The following is a 23031-nucleotide window of genomic DNA, read 5'->3' on the forward strand; positions in this document are numbered from 1 at the left end:
GCGATACCAATTATGTATAGTTTATTTGTTTGTTTATATATTTTTATTAATAATAAAGGACTGATAAAGGAAAAAGGGGGATTTTTACTTTTATTACTTTTAAATCTTTTATTTTCTTATTTTTACACATCTTTTTTTTTACTTTTTTTTTACTCTATTACTTTGTCCCACTAGGGGACTTGAGGGCAGGAGGCCCTGATCGCTATTCTAATACACTGCACTACATGCGTAGTGCAGTGTATTAGAACTGTCAGCTACTCACTGACAGCAAGCATAGTGGGTCCTGACGTTGTCAGGACCCACTAGGCTTCCGTCTATGGCATAGCCGGACGCCATTGTTTGGTGTCCGGTTGCCATAGTCACCATCGCCAGCCGCTATCGTGTAGCAGGCCGGCGATGGCAGCTTAACCCCTAAAAAGCCGCGATCTCTATAGAACGCGGCTTTTAAGGGGTTAATCAGCGGGGACACAGCGATCGGTCCCCGCTGTAGGAGCTGTGACAGCTGCTGAACAAGACAGCAGCGTCACAGCTCCTGTATGTGTCGGGAGGACGGCCGAAACGGCCGTTACTCCCGAGACGTACTATTACGGCATGGAGCGCGAACGATACAGCTGCCATGACGTAATAGTACGTCAAGGAGCGGGAAGGGGTTAAGAAAGACAATTTCCCCAGGATGAGGGCTGCAATTCAGGACATAGACTGGGAAGAACTAATGTGACAAATGAGAAATGGGAGTCTTAAAATCTTTGTATAATTAGAGTGCACAATGTATTCCTGCAGGTAACCAGTATAAACGACTAAAACTAAACCCCACATGGCTTACACCTTCTGTAAAAAGGGCAATGCATGACCAAAAAAAGGGCATTTGAAAAATACAAATCTGAGGGTACAGCTGTAGCCTTTGTAAATTACAAAAAGCTTACTAAAATCTGTAAAAATGTAATCAAATCAGCAAAAAATACAAAATGAAAGGCAGGTGGCTAAGGATAGTAAAACAAATCCCAAAAAATTATTCCAGTATGTAAATGCAAAAAAGCCAAGGTCTGAACATGTAGGACCCCTAGATAGTGGTAATGGGGAGTTGATCACAGGGGATGAAGAGAAGGCAGAGTTACTAAATGGGTTCTTCAGCTCTGTATATAGAACAGAAGAAAGAGCAGCTGATGTAGCCGGTGCCAGTGCTGTTAATATATCAGTTGATATACTGAATTGGATGAATGTAGATATGGTGCAAGCTAAATTAAATAAACGTACACAAGGCCCCGGGACCAGATGGGATACAGCCTAGAATTCTTAAAGAGCTAAGTTCAGTTATTTCTGTCCCCCTTTTCATAATATTCAGAGATTCTCTAGTGACTGGTATAGTGCCAAGGCACTGGCGCAGGGCAAATGTGGTGCCTATTTTCATAAAAGGCTCTAGGTCTTCGCCGGGTAATTATAGACCAGTAAGGTAAACATTCATCGTGGGGAAAATGTTTGAGGGGCTATTGAGGGACTATATACAGGATTACGTGACCCTGTGGTGAAGGAGTTTCAGTTGACCGGTTCACACGGTGTGTATCACTTTCTGGCGCATTTTACGTGCCAAAAAAAGCATAAAAAACGCTTGATTAAAGCTTTTTATTAACAGAAATGGGAAACCGCACCGTTAGTACATACAATGCGCTTTTTTACGCAAGTGTTTTTAAAAAACACGTTGCGTAAACAAAAGTGTCGAGTCAATTCTTTGGCCCGTAAAACATGCCAAATGTTACCATATTGAATGGAAGTCCTAATTATGCAGCAAAAAACCAACGAAAAAAAAAGCATTAAAAAAACGCTACATTTACATTAATGGGAAAGCGAGTTGTTAGTACATACTACGTTCTATTCACGCAGGAGTTTTTTTTTTAAAAACAGTGTTGCATAAAAAAGGTGTTTGATCAATTCTTTGGTGCGTAAAATGCGCCAAAGGTTCCCAGTCAGTGGGAGTCCTGACTATGCGACAAAAAAAACATGCAAAAAGCGCACACAAAACCCCCAAAAAAAAAAAAAATTGACAAAATCCCTGTATTTTAAAAACCGCTTCACAAGAATTACTAGTGCAGTCAACACGTTCACACGTAATTTTTTTTCTTAGCGCCGTGTGAACATGACCTAAGGGAATTATTTTTCATTGGCCCCTACTTTACATTGTGGCACAGGGAGAAGACAGAAGTCTGCTGTAGGTGAGTATAAGGGCATGTTCACACGCTTAGCAGAAAAAGTCTGAAAGTATAGAGCAGTTTTCAAGGGAAAAAAGCTCCTAAATTTCACACTTTTTTTTGCAGCAACTCGCGTTTTTCGCTGCATTTTTTACGGCCGTTTTTGGAGCTGTTTTTCTAGTCAATGAAAAACTGCTCCAAAAACAGCTCGAGGTGTGACATGCACTTCTTCGTAGTCGTTTGGAAAAACGGTCGCATAAACAACGCCCCTTCGGAAACAGAACGCCGTATTTCCCATTGAAATCAATGGGCAGATGTTTGTAGGCGTTCTGCTTCCAATTTTTTGGCTATGTGCACATACCCTAAGTATTTTTATTTTTCACATAACTATGGTCTCATACACACATCCGTTACTAGTCGTACGGCCGCAAATCACGGAGCCGTGAAACACGAACCACACATGGATGGCTTCCATGTGTGGTCCATTGTTTCAACAGACCAAATGAATGGAATGGCTGAGACTGTCACACAAAAAACAGACAAGAATAGGACCGGTTCTATTTTTGTCATAACGGCCACACTATTCAGTTAAAAAAAACAAAAAAAAAAACTGAAGTGTGCATGGCCCCACAGAAATGAATGGGTCAGTGCGCTATCCGTTAAAGAAAAAAAAGAAAAACAGATAGTACACTGAAGCATTACACTGAAGTGTGCTTGAGGCCTAATTTTTTTTTTGTTTTGCAGGTTCCACTGGGCCTATTGGACTAAGTCGTAGATTCGGTGGACTACTGCGATTATCTACGTTTTTTTTAAATATTTATAATAAGGTCAGGGAGTTTTTATTTAAAAAAATATATATTATTTCCGTATCTGTTTTTTTAATACTTTATTACAACCTTAGTAATGTCCGTTGTCTGTTTGACGTCGTCCATTACTAAAGGCGGGGCTTAAGTGTTAGCTAGTAAAAAGTCTAGCACTAAGCCCCTATTACCACCCGGGTACCCACCGCCACCAGGGGTGCCGGGAAGAGCTGGGTACAATCCAGTACCGGACCATCTGTAGTGACTGTCTGGTACTGGGGCGACTGCATGCTTGTATTATGAGGATGCTAAGGCCCTTCCCACCCTGGTAATACTAGGCTGCTGCTAGGTTATCTGGCTGGTTATGAAAAATAGGGGGACCCCCACGTAATTTTTTTTTAAAAAAACAACGTGGGTGGGGTCTTCCTCATTATTTTTATTTTAACCACCCAGATACAATAAGCAGCAGCAGGCTAGCATTACCAGGGTGAGAAGGGCCCCGGTTTTTCACCCTTCCCAGCCTGCGGCCGCCCCAGTGCCCGGCCGTCACTACAGATGGACCGGTACTGGAACGTACCCGGTAGCCCTGGTGGCGGTGGGCACCGGGTTAATAATGGTGGTTAGTGTCTGCCTTTTTACTGGCTAGCACTAAGCCCCGTCTTAGTAATGGACGTCGTCAAACAGCCAACTGTAATTACTAAGGCGCTAATGAAGTATTAAAAAAACAGAGACCTAAGAAAATAGTTTTTTTTTAAAATGAAAACTACCACACAATCCTCGCTAACCATTTTATTTAAAAAACAAAACAAACGTAGATCGCAGTAATCCAACGAATCTACAACATAGTCCAATAGGTCCAGCGGAACCTGCAAAACAAAAATATAAAAAATAGTTCGCAATATGAAAAATAGAAATACTTAGGCCCTGTTCACACTTTTTTTGCAGGCGGAAAAATCTGCCTCAAAATTCGTTCAGGAATTTTGAGACAGATTTTGGACCTGCCTGCAATCTTTACCAAGTTTTTTTGCGCCGTTTTTCATCCACGGGCATAACAAACGCAGCGAAAACCGCTTTCTCTGCCTCCCATTGATGTCAATGGGAGGTCAAAGACTTAAACGCCCAAAGAAAGGGCATGTCGCTTCCACCTCACATTGAAACCAACGGAAGGCTATTTCGGGTATTTTGGCACGGCTTCCCGATGCAGCTTCCGCGTCAAAATGCTCCATGTGAACTAGCCCTAATGCTTAGCTACAGCAGACGGTCTTCTGCCCTGCGCCACAATAAATACTAGAGGTCAATGAACTGTAGTTTCTATTGTGGCCTAAAATTATTCATAAATCTGGCACATCATGGAGCTCCACCTCACGTGCAGAAGCTCCGCAAAGCCCCCACACACCCTTTTCCCCAAAACACGCAACCCCCCCCCCAACCACCCTGCACGCATCCCCCAAACCCTCAAGCACCCTCCCTAAAATACAACAACCCCCCCAGACATCCCTGCTCGTACCTCCAGAACATCCCCCCGCAGGCACACACCAAACCCTCAAGCACCCTCCCCAAAATACAACAACCCCCCCAGACATCCCTGCACGTACCTCCCGAACATCCCCCCGCCACGCAAACCATACCCAGTGAAGTATAAAAATGCTCTGGGCAGGAGTGGTATATTTAATGCCATTTTGTGAGAACAGAAAGGCCTTTCCCAAAACCTTCTTAGGGAACAGCTTTCCTGATAACACAAGGCAGAATTTACTCGTGTACTTGGCACTGCACACTTGAGTGTTTTGTAGTACATAGTGCTAATGAGGAAAACCAATGATAAAACAATCATGACATACTTTTATGCTGAAGATTATAACATACTGTAGACCCAATGATCGTTTAAACTGTGGCGCAAACATTTCATGGATCTGGGTTACTGTAATCCTAAAACTTTTAGAGTCAAGACTTAATACAGTCAGCTTTTCTCCACCCCCCCCCCCCCCCGGAACAAGTGGTTACAAAGCTTTAGCGGGTTTACCTTAATTCTGCATCATAGGGCCGCCTGACCCCTGATCGACGATCCTGCTCATACCGCAACCGTTCGTGCTGACGACGAAGCTCCTCTCTCTCTCTCTGAATACGCTCCTGTTCAATCCGCCTTTCATCCTCTATGCGCATTCGTTCCCTTTCCAGCCTCTCACGTTCCATTCGTTCTCTTTCAAGACGATCCCTCTCAAACTCGAGCCTCGCTCGTTCTCGTCTTAGTCGCTCTCGCTCCTCTCTTTCACGGGTCATAAGAATTCGCTCTCGCACTCTTTTGTCTCGTTCTCTTTATAAAAGGAAAAGAAAAAAAAGGGGGGAATGAACATCATTAAAATATAATTCTACACAAATGGTCCCTGTAAGTTCTTTCATCCATGTTCTGCTGATATTACCTGACCTAAATCAGAAGCTTATTCTACAACCAGAAGTGCTTACTTTGGCCCCATGCATACGAACGTGCTCTTGCGGCCGCAATTCCCCCGAAAATCCACGGGACAATTGCGGCCCCATTCATTTCTATGGGCCCATGCACATGACTGGTTTTCACGGTCCGTGCATGGCCCAGACTGCAGAAAGAACGGACATATCTTATCACGGCCGTGTTCTGCGGTTCAGGCTCATAGAAAATAATGACGATTTGCGGGCGGCTCGCGGGTGACACTCAGCTGCTGGCCGACACGAAAATCACGGCCGTGCACATGGCTACGGTCGTGTGCATGAGGCTTGCAATGCAGATTAAAAATTCTTCTCTAAAAGAACAATAGTAAACCTTACCTGCTTCCTGTAGACTTTGAGCGGTTTCACAACAGTAAACAGTGTTGTACACCTTTCGGCCATAATATTAATGAAGTTGCTTAGGATTAGAGAAAGAAAAAAAAAAAAAAAGTCTGATTTCTTCCAAAAACAGTGCAACCCGTGTATAGGTTGTATGTGGTATTGCAGCTCAGCTCTATTCACTTCAATAGAGTTAAGCTGCAATACCAGACAACCCATGGACACGTGTGGAACAGTTCTGGAAGACAGCAGCCATGTTTTTCTAATTCTTGACAAAGCCTCTAAAACCACCTGCCTAATATTGCGTAGGTCCACCTTGTGATGCCAAAACAGCTCTGACCCATCAAACATGGACATCAGAAGACCTCTCAAGATGTCCTACGGTATCTTGAACCAAGACCGAATGGAGATGTAGGGAATTTGGAGGCTAAAACAACTTGAACCATTTGTCATTTCTCAAACCACTCCTGTACAATTTTTGCAGGGCGCATTATCCTGCTGAAATTAGCCAATGCCATTAGGGAATACCTTTGCCATGAGTGGTGTACTTGGTCTGCAACAGCATTTTGATAGGTGGTTCGTGTCAAAGTAACATCCACATGAATGACAAGACCCAATGAGTCGCAGAGTATTTCATTGCCTCTACCGGCGTGCCTTCTCATAGTGGTTCCCAGTGCCATCTCTTCCCCAGTTCAGCGATACACATGCACTCGATCATGGATGCAATGCAGATGATGTTAAAGAAAATAAAATGAGTTCTTAATTGGGTTTTTTCTGGGAATCCTCCATGACAGCATAGAGAAGGTTGACTTCATGTCTAATTAGGGGCAGGAAACAAGAGTTTAAAAAGGCCCCACCTCCCCAAGCATACAAATTACAAGAAATATCTCATAGTACACTTAACAAGGGAGGGATATAAGGGTGCGGTCATGGAGGATCCCGGTAAAGGAATAACCGGTAAGAACTAAACTATCATCCTCCAGGACAGCACAAAGGAGGATACCAAAATAACCACCTTAGGACAGGACCACAGTTTGTAGTACTTTTCCAGCAAAAAGGAGAGAAGACCAGGTTGTAACTCTGCAAATCTGCTCAAAAGATGCATAGGCCCTTTCAGCCCAGGAGACAGATACTGCTCTGGTGGAGCTCTGACAATTAGAGGAGAAGGCAAGTTCTGGGAAGAGTAAGCTTCAGTAATGGCTTTCGTGATCCAGTTTGCTGGAGCACTCTTGAAAACCTTCTTTCGCTTATTCGGGGCCCAGAACTGAATGAAAAGACTTGTCTAATTCTCCAAGGCTTCGTGATGTTGAGATAATAGATCAATCTGTGAACATCCAAGGAATGAAATTCTTGCTCTTTAGAATTTGAGGAATTCTGACAAAATGATGATAAAACTGTCCTGTCACAAAGCTTTGGAAAAAAGGAAGGATCAAACTTGAATATAATTCTGTCATCTAGGATTCTTAGGTAAGGCTCTCTAATAGAAATGGCCTGAATCTCACCTACTGTTCTGGCTGAGGTGAAAGTCACAAGGAAAGAAGTTTTTCAAGTAAGTCTTCTCAGATCCAGTTGACAGAGATTTAGACAGACAGTTTTAGAAAGACCATAGATGACCATGTTTAACCCCTTAACGCTCCAGGACATACTATTATGTCATGGTAAGTGCATCATTCGCGCTCCATGACATAATAGTATGTCATAGATGAAACACGGCTCCGTTTGCGTGGGGCGCGTTCATGAGCTGTGATAGCTGCTGTTTCCGACAGCAGGCTATCACAGCTCATTGTGCAGGGACCGATCGCGGTAGTCCCTGCAGATTAACCCCTCAGAAGCCGCGTTCAATAGCGATCGCAGCTTCATAGGGGTTAAACCGCCATTGACGGCCCGCTACGTGATAGCGGCCGGCGATGGTGGCTATGGCAACCAGAATCCTAACAAAGGACTCCGGATACGCCATTGATGGAAGCCTAGTGGGTCCTGACAGAGTGAGTAGCCGACAGCTCTAATACACTGCACTACTCCTGCCCTCAAGTCCCCTAGTAGGACAAAGTAAACAAGTAAACAAGTAAAAACAAAGTAAAAAAAAAAAAAAAGTTGTGTAAAAATAAGAAAATAAAAGATTTAAAAGTGATAAAAGTAAAAATCCCCTTTTCCCTTATCAGTCTTTATTATTAAAATAAATAAACGATACATAATCTGTATCGCTGCGTCCGTAACGGCCTGAACTACAAAATTATTTAGTTATTTATCCCGCACGGTGAACGCCATAAAAGAAAATAAACCATACCAGAATCACAATTTTTTGGTCACTTCACCTCCTAAAAAATGGAATAAAGAGATCAAAAAGTCGTATCTACCTAAAAATAGTCCTGATCGAAACTACAGTTCGTTACGCAAAAAATAAGTCCTCGCATGGCTTTCTTGATGGAGAAATAAAAAAAGTTCTGGCTCTTAGAATAAGGGAACACAGAGTAAATGTTTTTTTTTACAAAACGTATTTTATTGTGCAAACGCCATAAGACATAAAAAAAAACTATAAACATCTGGTATCGCCGTAATCGTATCGCCCCGCAGAATAAAGTGAATATGTCATTTATAGCGCACGGTGAACGCTGTAAAAAAATAGAATAAAAAAACAATAGTAAAATTGCGGTTTTTTAGTCACCACGCCACCTAAAAATAGAATAAAAACTGATCAAAAAGCCACATGCACCCCAAGAAAACTACAATGAATTCCTTGAGGGGTCTAGTTTCCAAAATGGGGTCACTTTTGGGGGGTTTCCACGGTTTTGGCACCACAAGACCTCTTCAAACCAGACATGGTGCCTAATAAAAAGGAGGTGTCATAATCCACTAGGTGCTCCTTTGCTTCTGAGGCCGGTGCTTCAGTCCATTACCGCACTAGGGCCACAAGTGGGATATTTCTCAAGACGGAAGAATCCAGGCAATAAGTATTGAGTTGCGTTTCTCTGGTAAAACCTTCTGTTTTACCGAAAAAAATTGAATAAAAAGGATTTTCTAACAAAAAAATAAATTTAAATTTCACCTCTAGTTTGCTCTAAATTCCTGTGAAACACCTAAAGGGTTCATAAACTTTCTAAATGCTGTTGTGAATAATTTGAGGGGTCTAGTTTATAAAATGGGGTGTTTGATGGGGTGTCTAATATATAGGCCCCTCAAAGCAACTTCAGAACTGCACTGAAAACTAAAAAAAAAAAAAAAAATTAGGCAATACTTCGCTTCTTACATTATATGAGCCGTGCCCACCCCGAGATGACCCCAGTTTTGACCGTTTGTATAAATGGAGACCCCTATTAGACCGTTTCAGTGCTTCAATTCCGCCAGTACCTGCCGGGTAAGAGAGCAAGGTATGGGGTGAAGATGTATAAGCTGTGAGAGTGCATCAGGGTATACTTATAAAATTAGGATATATAAAAAAGGGAAGGACACCAGTATTCAGCCCCCAGAATGCCCCCCTTTCTGGGAGTTAATGCAAAAATGGTGTGGGATTTGGTGCACCCACTGCTAGACCAGGGTTACCACCTATACCTGGATCATTTTTATACCAGAGTCCCACTCTTCAACTGCCTCGCTTCCAGTCCTGTGGCATGTGGCACTGCTAGAAATTATCTGAGAGGCCTCCCTAAGACTCTGCTTGGGCAAACACTCAGAAGGGGTGAGAGCAGGGCACATTCTAGCAGCAACATAGTGTGTCAAGTACAAGGACAGGAGAGATGCCACACCAGTACCCATGTACCTGTACGAGGTACCAGTACAAAGACCCCCAAACCAGACTGCATCCTGGACTACAATAGGTACATGAGAGGGGTGGACTTGTCAGATCAAGCCCTGAAGCCCTACAGCGCCATGCGGTGTGGTATAAGAAGCTGGCCGTGCACATCATACAGATGGCATTGTACAATGCGTACGTACTACATGGATGTGCAGGCCAGACGGGAACTTTCCTGGAATTTCAAGAGGTGATTATCAAGAAACAAATTTTTATGGACCAAGAAGGGGGGGCACCCAGTACTTCTGAAAGCGAGGCCACACGCATCGTACAAAGGCAACACTTTCCAGGAGAAGTTCCCCAAACTGGCAAGAAAGGAAAAAAAGTCAAAAGAGGTACAAAGTCTGCTAGAAGAGGGGGATAAGGAAGGACACAATATATCAATGTGACACGTGTCCCGAAAAACCAGAGCTCTGTATGGAAGGGTGTTTTAAAATTTATCATACATCCCTTGATTTTGAATCTACCCCAGTTTTACTTACCCTGATGCACTCCGCACAGTTTATCCCCCCTCGTCAATCCCCTCTGGGCCCTGCAAATTTCACATCCACTTTGACTTAATTCCTGTGAAATGCATAAAGGGTTAAAAAAAATAATCTAAATGCTGTGTTGAATACTTTGAGGGGTCCAGTTAAAATGGAGTGTTTTATCAGGGTTTTTAATACATAGGCCCCTCAAAGCCACTTCAGAACTGAACAGGTACCTTAAAAAAAAGGCTTGACATTTTCTTAAAAATATGAGAAATTGCTGTTTATGTTCTAAGCCTTGTAACGTCCAAGAAAAATAAAAGAATGTTCAAAAAACGATGCCAATCTAAAGTAGACATATGGGAAATGTGAACTAGTAACTATTTTGGGTGGTATAACCGTCTGTTTTACAAGCAGATGCATTTAAATTCTGAAAAATGCAATTTTTTCAAAATTTTCTTTACATTTTGCAATTTTTCACCAATAAACACTGAATATATCGACCAAATTTTACCACTAACATGAAGCCCAATGTCTCACGAGAAAAACAATCTCAGAATCGCTTGGATAGGTTTAAGCATTCTGACGTTATTACCACATAAAGTGAAATATGTCAGATTTGAAAAATGGGCTCTGAGCCTTAAGGCCCAAACTAGGCTGCGTCCTTAAGGGGTTAATGACTGCCGATAAGCCTTTTCACGGCGGTCACTAGTAGGCTTTATTCTGATGCAATAGCCTTTTCATAGCGCTGCATCAGAATAAAGTAAACACAGCAGGGTGCCATTAAATCTCCCAGCTACCTCTGGTAGCGGAGGGTTGGGGACACCCCTGCTCGAATGTGTAAGATAGATATCAGTATCGATCTCACCCGTTTAATCCCTCAGATGCGTGAAAAACACCAAAAATTTAGAGAAAATTTGCAAAAATGTGTATTTTTCTAAATTTAAATGTATCTGTTTGTAGGACAGATAGTAATACCACGCAAAATAGTTGCTAGTTAATATTTCCCATATGTCTACTTTATGTTTGCATCGTTTTTTGAACATCCTTTTATTTTTCTAGGACATTACAAGACTTAGAACTTTAGCAGCAATTTCTCATATTTTCAAGAAAATTTCAAAAGGCTATTTTTACAGGGGCCAGTTTAGTTATGAAGTGGTTTTGAGGGCCTTATATATTAGAATCCCCAACAAATCACCCCATTTTAAAAACTGCACCCCTCAAAGTATACAAAACAGCATTCAGAAAGTTTCTTAACCCTTTAGGCGTTTCACAGGAAATAAAGCAAAGTAGAGGTGAAATTTACAAATCTCTTTTACCAAAATTCATTTGTAATAAAAAAAAAATTGTGTAACACAGAAGGTTTTACCAGAGAAATACAACTCAATATTTATTGCCCAGGTCCTGCAGTTTTTAGGAATATTCCACATGTGGCCCTAGTGTGATAATAGACTGAAGCACCGGCCTCAGAAGCAAAGGAGCACCTAGTGGATTTTGGGGCCTGCTTATTTTTAATTATATTTTAGGCACCATGCCAGGTTTGAAGAGGTCTTGTGGTGCCAAAACAGCGGAAACTCCCCAAAAGTGACCTTATTTTGGAAACTAGACCCCTCAAGGAATTTATCTAGGGGTATAATTAGCACCTTGACCCCACAGGTATTTTGCTATATTTATTGGAGTTAGTCTGTGAAAAAGAAAATATTGTTTTTTCAGAAAAAAGACATTTTTAATATTTACAAGGAATAAAGAAGAAAATGCACCCCAACATTTGTAAAGCATCTTCTCCCGATTACGGAAATACCCCATATGTGGTAATAAACTGCTGTTTGGACCCACAGCAGGGCTCAGAAGGGAGGGAGCCCCATTTGGATTTTGGAGCACAGATTTTGCTGGATTGGTTTTTAGTGCCATGTCGCGATTGCAACGCCCCGGAGGGAACAAAACCGTGGAAACACCCCAAAAGTGACCCCATTTGGGAAACTACACCCCTCAAGGAATTTTTCTAGGGGTATAATAAGCATTTATACCACACAGGTTTTTTTGCAGAATTTAGTAGAATTAGGCCGTGAAAAGGAATATAAACATTTTTGTCCACTAAAATGTTGAATTTTTTCATTTTCACAAGGGATAAAGGAGAAAAAGTCGCCCTAAATTTGTAACGCAATCTCTCCCGAGTATGACAATTCCCCACATGTGGTAATTTATTTTTTTAATAGAAATTAACCTTTGCAGGACTGATCCTTTTTTGCTTTTCCATTTTAGTTTTTCACTCCCCGCCTTCCAAACGGCATAACTTTTTTATTTTTCCATGAATTGAGCGGTGTGAGGGCTTATTTTTGGCAGGACGAGCTGTAGTTTTTATTGGTACCAGTTTTTGATAGATGCAACTTTTTGATCACTTAATACATTTTATTTAGAGCTTTGGTGACCAAAAACAGGGATTTCGGCGCATTAAATTCTTTATTACTTACAGCGTTCATAATGCGCTATAAATGACCATATTACTTTATTCTGCGGGTTGATATTATTACGGCGATACCATATGTATAGTTTTTTTTGTTTTGTAGCGTTTGCACAATAAAGTCACTTCTTTATAAAATAATTTATTTTCTGTGTCACCATATTCTGAGAGCCGTAACTTTTTTATTTTTCAGTCAAAAAAGCTGTGGGAGGGCTTGTTTTTTGCGGGACGGGTTGTAGTTTTTCGGGTACATGCGACTTTTTGATCACTTTTTATTCTATATTTTGAGAGGGGTGGTGACCAAAAAAGTGATTCTGGCATTGTTTTTAGTTATTTTTTTTTGGCGGCATTCACCGTGCTGTAAAAATAACATTATCGTTTTATAGATTGGGTCGTTACGAACGTGGTGATACCAAATATGTGTGTTTTTTTTAACGGTTTCATTTTTTCCCTATAAGAGACTTATTATAGGGAAAAAAAAATATCTTATTTTTACACTTTTGTAAAACATTTTTATTAAACTTTTTTTTTTTACTTCCTTTTTTTACCTGCAGCTCTGATCGCTGCTAGAATACATTACACTACCTAGGTAGTGTAACGTATTCCAACGGTCAGTGTGACGTCACAGTCACTGACAGTTAGTCTACGAGGACCAACCAGAGGCTGATCCTCATAGGCTTGCATACATGGCAGACCCGGGGGCCGTTGTCTGGCCCCCGGGTGCCATCACAAGCATCAGCAGCCCCCACAATTGCATGGGGGCTGCGGATGTGCTACAAACCCTGTACATGCGGAGATCGCAATCGAGCCCCGCATGTAACGGGTTAATTGACGAAATCAGCGGCAATGAGCCGCTGATCGGCAACAGTGGAGTGTCAGCTGTCACGGACAGCTGACCTCCCGGTTCCCGATGCACACTGTCACCGACACGGTCACAGACACTGTCGCCGACCGTGTGCATCGCGAACAGCAGTGATGTCCGGTCACTCTGACAGGAAGTCTATCAGGAGGCTGGTCCTGATAGGCTTCCGTACATGGTAACCACTGAGGCCATTACTTGGCCTCCGATGACCATGCTAGCCATCTGGAAACCTCACGATTTCATTGTGAGGTCTGCCGATGTGCTAGAAACCCGAATGCGGTGATTGAAATCGATCACCGCAATTAAGGGGTTAATTGTCTAAATCAGCGGAAATAAGCTGATCGGCATACAGTGGAGTGTCAGCTGTCAGGGACAGCTGGCCTCCCGGTGTACACTGTCGACTGTGTGCACCGGGAACCACGCAGTAACTGTACGTCGGTGTGCCTTAAGACACTGGCCACATGGACGTACAGTTGCGTCGTGGTGCGCCTAGGGGTAAATATAATGTAAACAAAAATTGTGTTGTCACTTTCTACTTTTTAATTTATTCATACTTTTACTTGTCTATGGGGGCTGCCATTTTTTTTTTCATCTAATTTTTTCGATTAACGACACATACAGAGATGGAATACGGCAGCTACAATTCATAGGGCACAATGAACGGCTCCCGTCCATTGCCTCGGCTATCTGGCTCTGTACTGCGCAGACGCAGGTCAGAGTCACACAGCAGAGAAGCTGTTTGTAGGGAGATCGCAGGTGCCATTAAGAAGACCAGCTACACTGCATGTAAGTTGTGTCTGTCTGTCCCTCTCTCTCAGACCCCCGCTTGTGACCCCCGATTGGCCCCCCCCACCCGACGGCCATAAAAAACTAACTGCTCGCTTTCCCATGGACTTTTAAAACGTGTGTGTAAAAAGCGCGATGCATGTACTAGCAGCGCACTTTACCAGTTATTAAAAAAAGAAGTGCCAAATACACGCCGTGTGAACCGGTCAACTGAAAACTCATTCACTTCACTTTCATCATTCTAAGGGTATGTTCACACGCAAGGTTTTCAGACGTTTTTCGGGCCATAAACATCCCAAAAAACGGCTGAAAAATCTGAAGCAGAACGCCTACAAACATCTGCCCTCTGGTTTCAATGGGAAATACTGATTCGATGGGGCGTTTTTTTACGTGGCCATTTTCCAAGTAACTAAAAAATTACTTCGAACATGATCTTTGTAAATATCCTAGGAGCAGAACAGACGCCAGAGGGAAGGGAGGTAAAATTGGTAACGCAGGATCTTTTGGTTTCGAGCTACTGCAAATCTGAAAAACTTCTGGTACAATGGGTGAATGGGAATATTCATCTTTGAGATCCACCGTTAGCATCAGGCAATTATTCTCAATTAGAGGAATTGTTATTATAAATTCCATCTTGAAACGATGGTCCTTGATGAATTTGCTCAAGGGTTTAAAATGTATTATTGTTGTCTAGGAGCCATTTGATTCTTTACCAGAAAAAGTTTTGAGTAATGACCCTGACCCACTTCTGGCTTTGGAACAATATCCTGGAGATGGAGAAGATCTTGGATATTCGGCTGAAGTTCCTTTTGAAGAATAGGACAGGCAAACCTAGCGACAACAAAGGAAGGTGGATAAGAAGAGCCCTCTAGTTTCTACTACTGACGTATGGTATTCGGAATCCATTGGTTAGAGGATATCCTTCCCCACTCTTCCCAGTAGCTCAAGATCCTGTCTCTCACAATGGCGTCACGGTTTGTCTCGAGGCTTGCCGTTGGAGTTATAGAAAACATTCCTGCCTCTACCGCCTTTCGCATAGCGACATCTACCAGTTTTCCCCTTGTATTCCAGAGATTGAAATGAGGGAGGAAAGGAACTCCTCTGCTTAGTGTGATTTGGTCCGGAAGAGTCTGTTATTTATCTATGGCTTTTTCAAAAACCTCTTCTATGGCTGGGCCAAATACAAGATCAGCTACAAATGGAATACCACAATTTGGTTTTTGAGATGTTGCCACCTCGTCCACATCTTTAACCATAATGCCCTTAGGGCCAAGTTGGAAAGAGCTGCACCACGGGCAGCAATTACAATAGATTTAGCAGAGGAATCTATCAGAAACGCTGAGGCCTGTAATAGTAAGGAAAGGGAGCTCAAGAGTTCTTCTCTGGGCGTATCTTCTGATAGATGGACCTCTAACTGGTTTAACCAGAGAAACAAAAGATCTAGCTCGGTAGAAGCCATTTGCTTTTAGGAGGCAAGCTGAAGTATCCCAGGCCTTTCTTCATAGGCTCACTATTTTTCGGTCCACAGGATCCTTAAGCTGGGAGATGTCTTCAAATAGAAGAATGGTCTTTCCCACTTTGGCTACTTGAAAATCAATCTTAGGGGGTTTATCCCAAGTAGACAAAGTCGTCATCGAAAAAAAAGCTGTCTTCAATTTCTCCCGAAATGCCCAACTTCTTTTCAGGGTCTCAACATTCATTTTTTTTTTTTATCTATTTCTTTAGGTTATCAGGGACTGGAAAAGCAAACATTTCATCCTGAACAGTTTTTACTTCCTGAATTTCTTCAATACCCATAGTTGTTCTTATGGCTTAAAAGTAGTCCATTTATATATTCAGAGGAAAAATATTATATTTCTCCTTCCTCCAATATATCACCTATAGTGGAAGCTAGGTCCGGTTCAGACTCATAGTATGCCTTTTTAAACAGATAAAGAGAACAGTGATGACTGAATTTGTCGTATTAGGGATTTTATGTCATCCATAAGGAAGGGCTGTTTCAAGAATCCTCTCTGTACAGGGCTGACAGAGGTTTCTTATAACATGAGGGAAGTTTAAGGGTACCAACACACAGCGTGTCCAGGGTGGATACGCATCAAGCTGCGCAGGGTATCCGCCCTGAAAACCGCAGGGAATGATTCATACTTCGCCTCTCACTCTTCTCTGCCCGTAGTCATGCCTCCTCTGTTGACGTTGCAGGCCATGTGACCGCTGCAGCAGTCAAATGGGATGAAACACCACCCCAGGAGGCAGTACTGGAGAGGAAGCAGGGAACTCTGGGTAAGAAATTTTTCTTACTTGCGAGTACATGTGATTCGGCCGCAATTGTCGCAACACACTACTTTGTTGCGGGTTTAAGCAGCGCATTGAATTCAATGGGGAAACCCGCAACAAAAGTACTGCGATTCCGCAGCATTACTTGACATGCTGCGGCTGAAGAAACTCCACATCAGGTCAATTTATTTGTGGGAATTTTTTTGGCGCCATTTTTCTGATGTGCAGGGACGAGATTTGTTGAAATCTCACCCACATTGCTTTTACTGTAATACGCTGCGGATTTTCCACAATTAATCAGTTACGGAAAATCCAAAGTGTTTACACCTATGTGCGTTCATACCCTAACGGCACACATAGCACACTTGCGGATAGTAGATCTCCCACAGGTTCTAGATTTGTGTGCCACATCCTTTTCTACCAGGGAATACTTAAGGGAGAGAAGAATGAGAAGGGCGCCCCCCCCCCCCCTAAACATACATAGGACCCCCCCCCCTCCCCAGAACTTACTGGGCCAGGGATCGTGCTGGGCTCAGAAGCTTCAGAGCGGGTGGCACACCTTTTAGGCATAATGAAAGCTAGAAGACTTTCTCCTACCTTAAGTAGTGAGACCTCAGATCGAATGGCAGATAAAGGGGGCCATGGCGATCACAAAATGTCCTTGCCCAATGCGAGATCTCCTTCAGAAGGCCCCAATAGCGAAAGGAGGCCTAAGTATCCAAGTTGTCCATAGGCTGGGCACCAGTGAATGACAACGGCACCCCCCGTGGCAAGAAAAAATTAATAAAAGGAAACCGGCGCTTACCGTAACTCCTCAGAAGGACTTCCAGGGTAAACCGGAAGATCAGAGTCACGTGAGACGCACCACTGAGATTCAGCGCTGGGACGCAAGCGTGCGTTCTAAAGACCGGAAGAAATCACAAATGCATCTCACGCCCATGGATACCGGAAGGGGGAGAAGGTGGCTGGGCATACCATGGATCGAAGCACACCTTATCCCTTCCAACGTTGCCAGAGAATGAGGAAAGGCTCTGCACAGCAGATACAGTAACTAGGGAGGAAGGACAAAGTCTGTAAGAAAAATTGAAAAAATCCTATAGCAAAACCTTCACCGGCCAGGTGTAGCATCTGTCATGTCTCCAAAGGTACAGGAAAATACTGCTATGCTGGGGGAGATTGAGCCTTTAACTCTGTTTCCTGTCCCTAATTAGACATGAAGCCAACCTCCTGCATGCGGTCATGGAGGATGATTGGGGAGAAGGTGATTCATCGGGCCAGTCCACCTTTTTCCATTGCTCCATAGCCGAATTCTAAGGGTCACATGAACATTTTAGGTTATTTCGGTGGTGGACAGTATGGGCAGGATCACTAGTCTGCAGCTGCACAGCCATTAATGCAGCAAGCTGATATGCATTTTGTGTTCTGACATTTCTATCATAGCCAGCATTAACTTTTTTAGCATTTTGTGATACAGTAGCTCTGCTGTGGGATCGGATCAGATGGGCTAACCTTTGCTCCCCCATTGCACATAAGGGCGCCCACGACCTGTTGGCAGTTCACCGGCTGTTCTTCCTTGGACCATCCCACTAGAGATGCTCTGACCCAGTCTAGCCATCACAATTTGGCCCTTGTCTTCTTCGCTCAGATCCTTACACTTTTCCGACTTTCAACAAATCAATTTCAAGAACTGACTGTTCACTTGCTGCCTAATATATCCCACCTCATAACGGGTGCCATTGTAACTAATCAATGGTATTCACACCACCGATCAGTGGTTTAAATTTTATGGCTGAATGGTGTTTGTCCCACTAACAAAACTAGCAAACAGCAGTAAGAAGTCCATTTATAGATGTTTAAGAAAACTACGAAGAACTTGAAAATTCCATTAGAATCCCTGAGCTCCATCAATCCTGTAGCTAACAAGAGTAAGTGCTAAAAAATTAGATTAGGGAGCTGCAAGCAAATGACTTACTTTTCCAAAAAGTAGCACCAAAAAGTGATTCTGTATAGCGAAGTATCTTCGGTTTTCTTTACAAGGACCTCAAAACACAAATACCATTAGAGATCAATCTATAATAGTATAGCATAAACATACCTCTGTCTCTCCATTTCTCTTATTTCTCTCTCTCTTTGCCTCTGGCGTTCACGCTCCCTTTGTTTTTTTATTTTATCAAAGGACAGTATCTCCCTTTTTTCTTTACTCTCAGATTTTCGATCCTGGCTTTTGGAACTCTAAAAGAATAAAACAAAAAAGTTGTAAATGTACTGGAATGGAAAAAGCCTTTTCCATTAAAGAAGACCTCCACCCCCCACCCCCCTACATTTCCAAATGTGGTGTAATGTGGACATGTGTATTGATTTACCTGGTGCTGCATTTTACTGGCCACCGCAGGGTCACATCATTCGGATTCCCTGTATCCTACAGTGTCTGCTGTATAGACTGGAAGTCAGGCTCCCAATCTAAGTTTATGGGAGCCTTGATAAAGGTTTTAGACTTGCATTTAGAAATGGACATCCGGTTTCTAAAGTAGACGCTGTAGGATGATTTGTCAGAGTACAGACCACATGACCCTACGGCGCCCCAGATCAGAGGCCCGTGAAAAACAGCACCAAGTACATACACCTGTCCACATTACATTTGTATGGTCTGAGAAAAAAAAAAAAAAAAAAGAGAAAGAAACATGGAGTACATCTTTACGGTCAATGGATTTTAACCCCTTGCAGTCACAGCCATTTATTTTTTTTCATTTTTGTTTTATACTCCCCACCTTGCATTGCCAGAACGTTAATTTTTCCATCAATGGAGTGGTGTGGAGGCTTGTTTTTTGCGGTATGAGTTGTAGTTTCTATTGGCAATATTCTAATTGGTACAATATAATGTACGGGGAACTGAAAAAATTCTATGTGGGGAGAAAAAAACAAAAACAGATTCCTCTATTGTTGGCGGTTCTGTTTTTACATCTTTCACCGTGAGCTAAAAAACGACAAATTACCTTTAATCTGCTGGTTAATACGATTACAGCAATACCGAATTGATAGTTTTTTTTTGTTTTGTTTTTTTACAGTTGTACTCCTTTTCCAAAGAAAAAACTAATTTGTTAAAAAAAAAAATGTACGCGTTTCATTTTGTAGAAGCCATAACTTTTACATCGGTTGAGTGGTGTGAGTGCTTATTTTATGCGGGACGAGCTGTAGTTTTTATCAGTATCATTTTATGGTACATATGACTATTAGATGACTTTGTTTAGCTCCAAGTTGACCAAACAACAGATACCAGCGGTTTCTTTATTTTTTTCTATTTAAATCATGTTATATTGTAGTAGTTCGGACTTCTACGGATGCGGCGATACCAATTTTGTTTATTTTTATATTTTCTACATTACTTTAGAGGAAAAATGGGAAGTTTTTTGTTTTTTAAACATTATAGAACCCACACATGGGATCGGACCAGATGGGCTAGCCTTTGCTCCCTCATTGCTCATCAGTTAGACTTGGGTGCCCATGACCCTGTTCACCAATTGTTCTTCCTTGGACCACCACACGAGACCTGCCCTTTTGGTCTTATGCGCATTACAGCTCCATTCATATGGGGCTCCCAAGAACTGCAAGTTAAGCCTGTTCTCGTGATCAACAGGGGTCCCAGTGGTCGGACCTCAATTGATCAGATATTTATCCCCTATCCTGTGGATAGGTGATTAATAAGGATTATAGGAAAACTCCTTTAATGTTCTCTTATTAGCTCTATCAAAGTAGTAACAGTTTTCAGTTACACAATACCTTACCCTTTCAGAAGATGTTTTTACACTAACTACAGGCTCCCCCTTTGATTTATCCATGACAACTGTCCTTTCAGCTCCTCTGCTTCCTAGAAAGTAAACAACCAAGAAGGTAAAATGTATGTGTTGAGAGATATATATATATATATACACACACACACACACACACACACACACACACACACACACACACACAGCAAAAATATAGAAACTTGTTCAATACATACGCAACTTTAAAACGGCTCTGTCACTAGTTTAGGAACGCGTTATCTCCTAGCCATTCTAATAGGCGCTGTCACACTGATAAAACTAGTGACAATTGTGTCCCAAAACGATTATTTTAAAAGTTCTGAGCTTTTTTCTAAATATGTAAATGAGCCTTTATTAGACAAGTGGGAGGTGACACCAGCAATTCTCCTGAGGTGGAGCCTCCTCACAGCCTCTGACGCTGTCCTATCAGCATGAAGCTGAATCACACACTGCGAGGGACTGTCTAGGGGGAAGGGGGGTCACTTCAAACATCCATATATCAGGCTGTGGACCACCTAGAACAGCGATTCTAATATCTTTCATATGACACCAGGACCACAGTTGTAGCTGTGACACAACCGGAGATATCGCCAGTTGAATACACAGTCTGGAGTGAAAGCTGTATACTCTATGATCACACTGTGTTGCTGGACATGGAAGGGGGAGAAGCTGTATGACGATTGGACAGCGTCCTACAGAAAACATTACACCGCCCGGAGTGAAAAGAAAGAGTCACCTTCTATTTGGCTATTCGAGCTACATTACCATATTTAGAAAAATGCTCATAACTTTGCAAATAATAAATCACACTGTAGTTATCAGCATTAAAGCTAGGAAGTTAGGAAATTGATAAACTGGTGACAGAGCCACTTTAAACGCTACTTTTAGATACATAAAACGCGAATGCTGCAACTGAGAAAACGTGTACTTCAGTTAATTAACTGGCTGAACTATAGAAAGAAACATTAGTTATTTATGGCACACTCTTCTATTAGGTTGCAGTTATTACAGGGGGTCTCATTTTCAAAACGTTTATTACGGTGTAGCTGGCTTATAGAGTGAAGATTTGCAGAGGATACTAAGCTCTGCCAATTTTGACGAAGCTTGAGGCTTGAACATCGAAGTAAAAAATTAAGTTTACTGTAAATACAAGTACGGTTATGCACATGGGACGAGGAAACACATTTTACAATTCTATATTAAAATAGCAAAACTTACACTAAAAAGGGAAAAGGGGATATTGATGGACAGTAAACTTAAATGGAGTAAGCCAGTGCGAAGCAAATAAAATCATAGCATTGCATTAGAAGAGGCATAGATGCTCAGAAGAACAGATATACAAATCACTAGTCGGACTGCACATAGAGAGCTGGAGAGAGGAGGAGTGCGCGCGCACACGGATAGCTCCGACGCTGCAGCCGCCACAGAAGAGAAGGATGAATTATTCTGCGCCTCTTCTGCTCCGTAGCGGTGGCGCTTTGCGTTCTCCCTTCTCCAGCTCTTGTCAGACAGTGATGACCAGACTAATTTCGTGAGAGAAATCACACAGCCCAAGCCGCTCTGACACTGTCCGTAGCTGATTTAATAGTGTCATAGCGCTAAGTATCATGCCCCCCTGCCCTTTCAATGAAAAGAAATGATCAACTGAAAGTACAGGTGCCAATTTATATATCAGGCACCAAATATAAAAGGCACCGATATCTCAAAAACAGAAGGCTAGACAAGTAGTTTAAAGTGCCCTAGGGTCTGTGCAGCACACAAAGCAGGTTGAAAGACGACCAGGGGAGAACCAGAGCGTTGACTCCTATGGCCCTGGGATCTGAGGTTCTGGTAACTTTGTCCAGGCACTTGTGATTGAAATTAGAGGCAAAATTAGAAGCTCCACCGAATGCAAATGCGGAAAGAAATCTCAGGATGAAGATACCATTCTCCGGGATCCAGGCGTTCCCGGCTCAGGTAATCCGCCTCCCAGTGCTCTACTCCTGGGATGTACACTACAGAGATTGCTGGCACATTTTGTTCTGCCCAACTAAGAATCTTGTTTCTATCCACACAGTCCTGCTTCTTGTACCTCCCTAATGATTGATGTACGCCACTGCTGTAAAGAGGTCTGACTGTATCGCACTGGAAGACCCTGGATAGGAGACGCTCAGTGAGACAGGGCCAGGAAGATGGTCCTCCACCACAATATGTCGATTTGGAGTGGAGCTTCCTTGTCGGACCAGGTGCCCTGGACTATGAGGCAGCCGAAGACCGCCCCCAAGCAGGACAAACTTGTGTCTATTGCGATGACTTGCCAGTGGAGAGTTGTGAAGGGTTTTTCCTGAGAGATGTTGGGGAAAGACATCCACCAGAGCAGCTCGTTCTTGACGGAAAGGGGCAGACGGATCAACAGATCCAAGGAGTCGGAAGGCTTGTCCCAACGAGATAGAAATCGCCAGTTGTAGAGATTAGGAGTGAAATTGAGCAAATGGGACTGCCTCGAAGGTTGGGACTATCATCCCCAGGACTTTCATGCAGAAGCGGATGAAGAAAGGAGCATTCCTCCATAGTACTGTAACTCCCTGTCAGAGTGGTGATCCTGTCCTTGGGTAAGAATACCCTGGTCGTTTGTGTATCCAGTACTATCCCTAAAAAACCAAAACTATTCTCTGAGAAGGAGTGAGAGATGACTTCGTGCTGTTGATCAGCCATCCAAATCTGCAAAGACAACCCAGTGTAATGTGGAGACTGTCCTAGTTATCCTGTTTGGTGGGTGCCTTTAACAGTAGATTGTCCAAGTATGGGATAACCGCTGTCCCCC

General features: G+C 42.6%; 1 protein-coding gene across 1 annotated transcript in view; it reads right to left on the bottom strand.

Annotated features, from left to right (window-relative positions):
- SAFB (scaffold attachment factor B) overlaps nt 1–23031 on the bottom strand; it is a 163590-nt gene that overhangs the window by 75027 nt on the left and 65532 nt on the right. Inside the window, exons 11-13 of the mRNA XM_075863558.1 lie at nt 20205–20287; nt 18518–18654; nt 5004–5294 (exon numbers count right to left, since the gene is read on the bottom strand). Coding sequence (XP_075719673.1) covers nt 5004–5294; nt 18518–18654; nt 20205–20287 — 511 coding nt within the window. The remainder of the gene's footprint in view (nt 1–5003; nt 5295–18517; nt 18655–20204; nt 20288–23031) is intronic.

Source organism: Rhinoderma darwinii, chromosome 1 (genome assembly GCF_050947455.1).
Source record: "Rhinoderma darwinii isolate aRhiDar2 chromosome 1, aRhiDar2.hap1, whole genome shotgun sequence".
Classification (NCBI taxonomy): domain Eukaryota; kingdom Metazoa; phylum Chordata; class Amphibia; order Anura; family Rhinodermatidae; genus Rhinoderma; species Rhinoderma darwinii.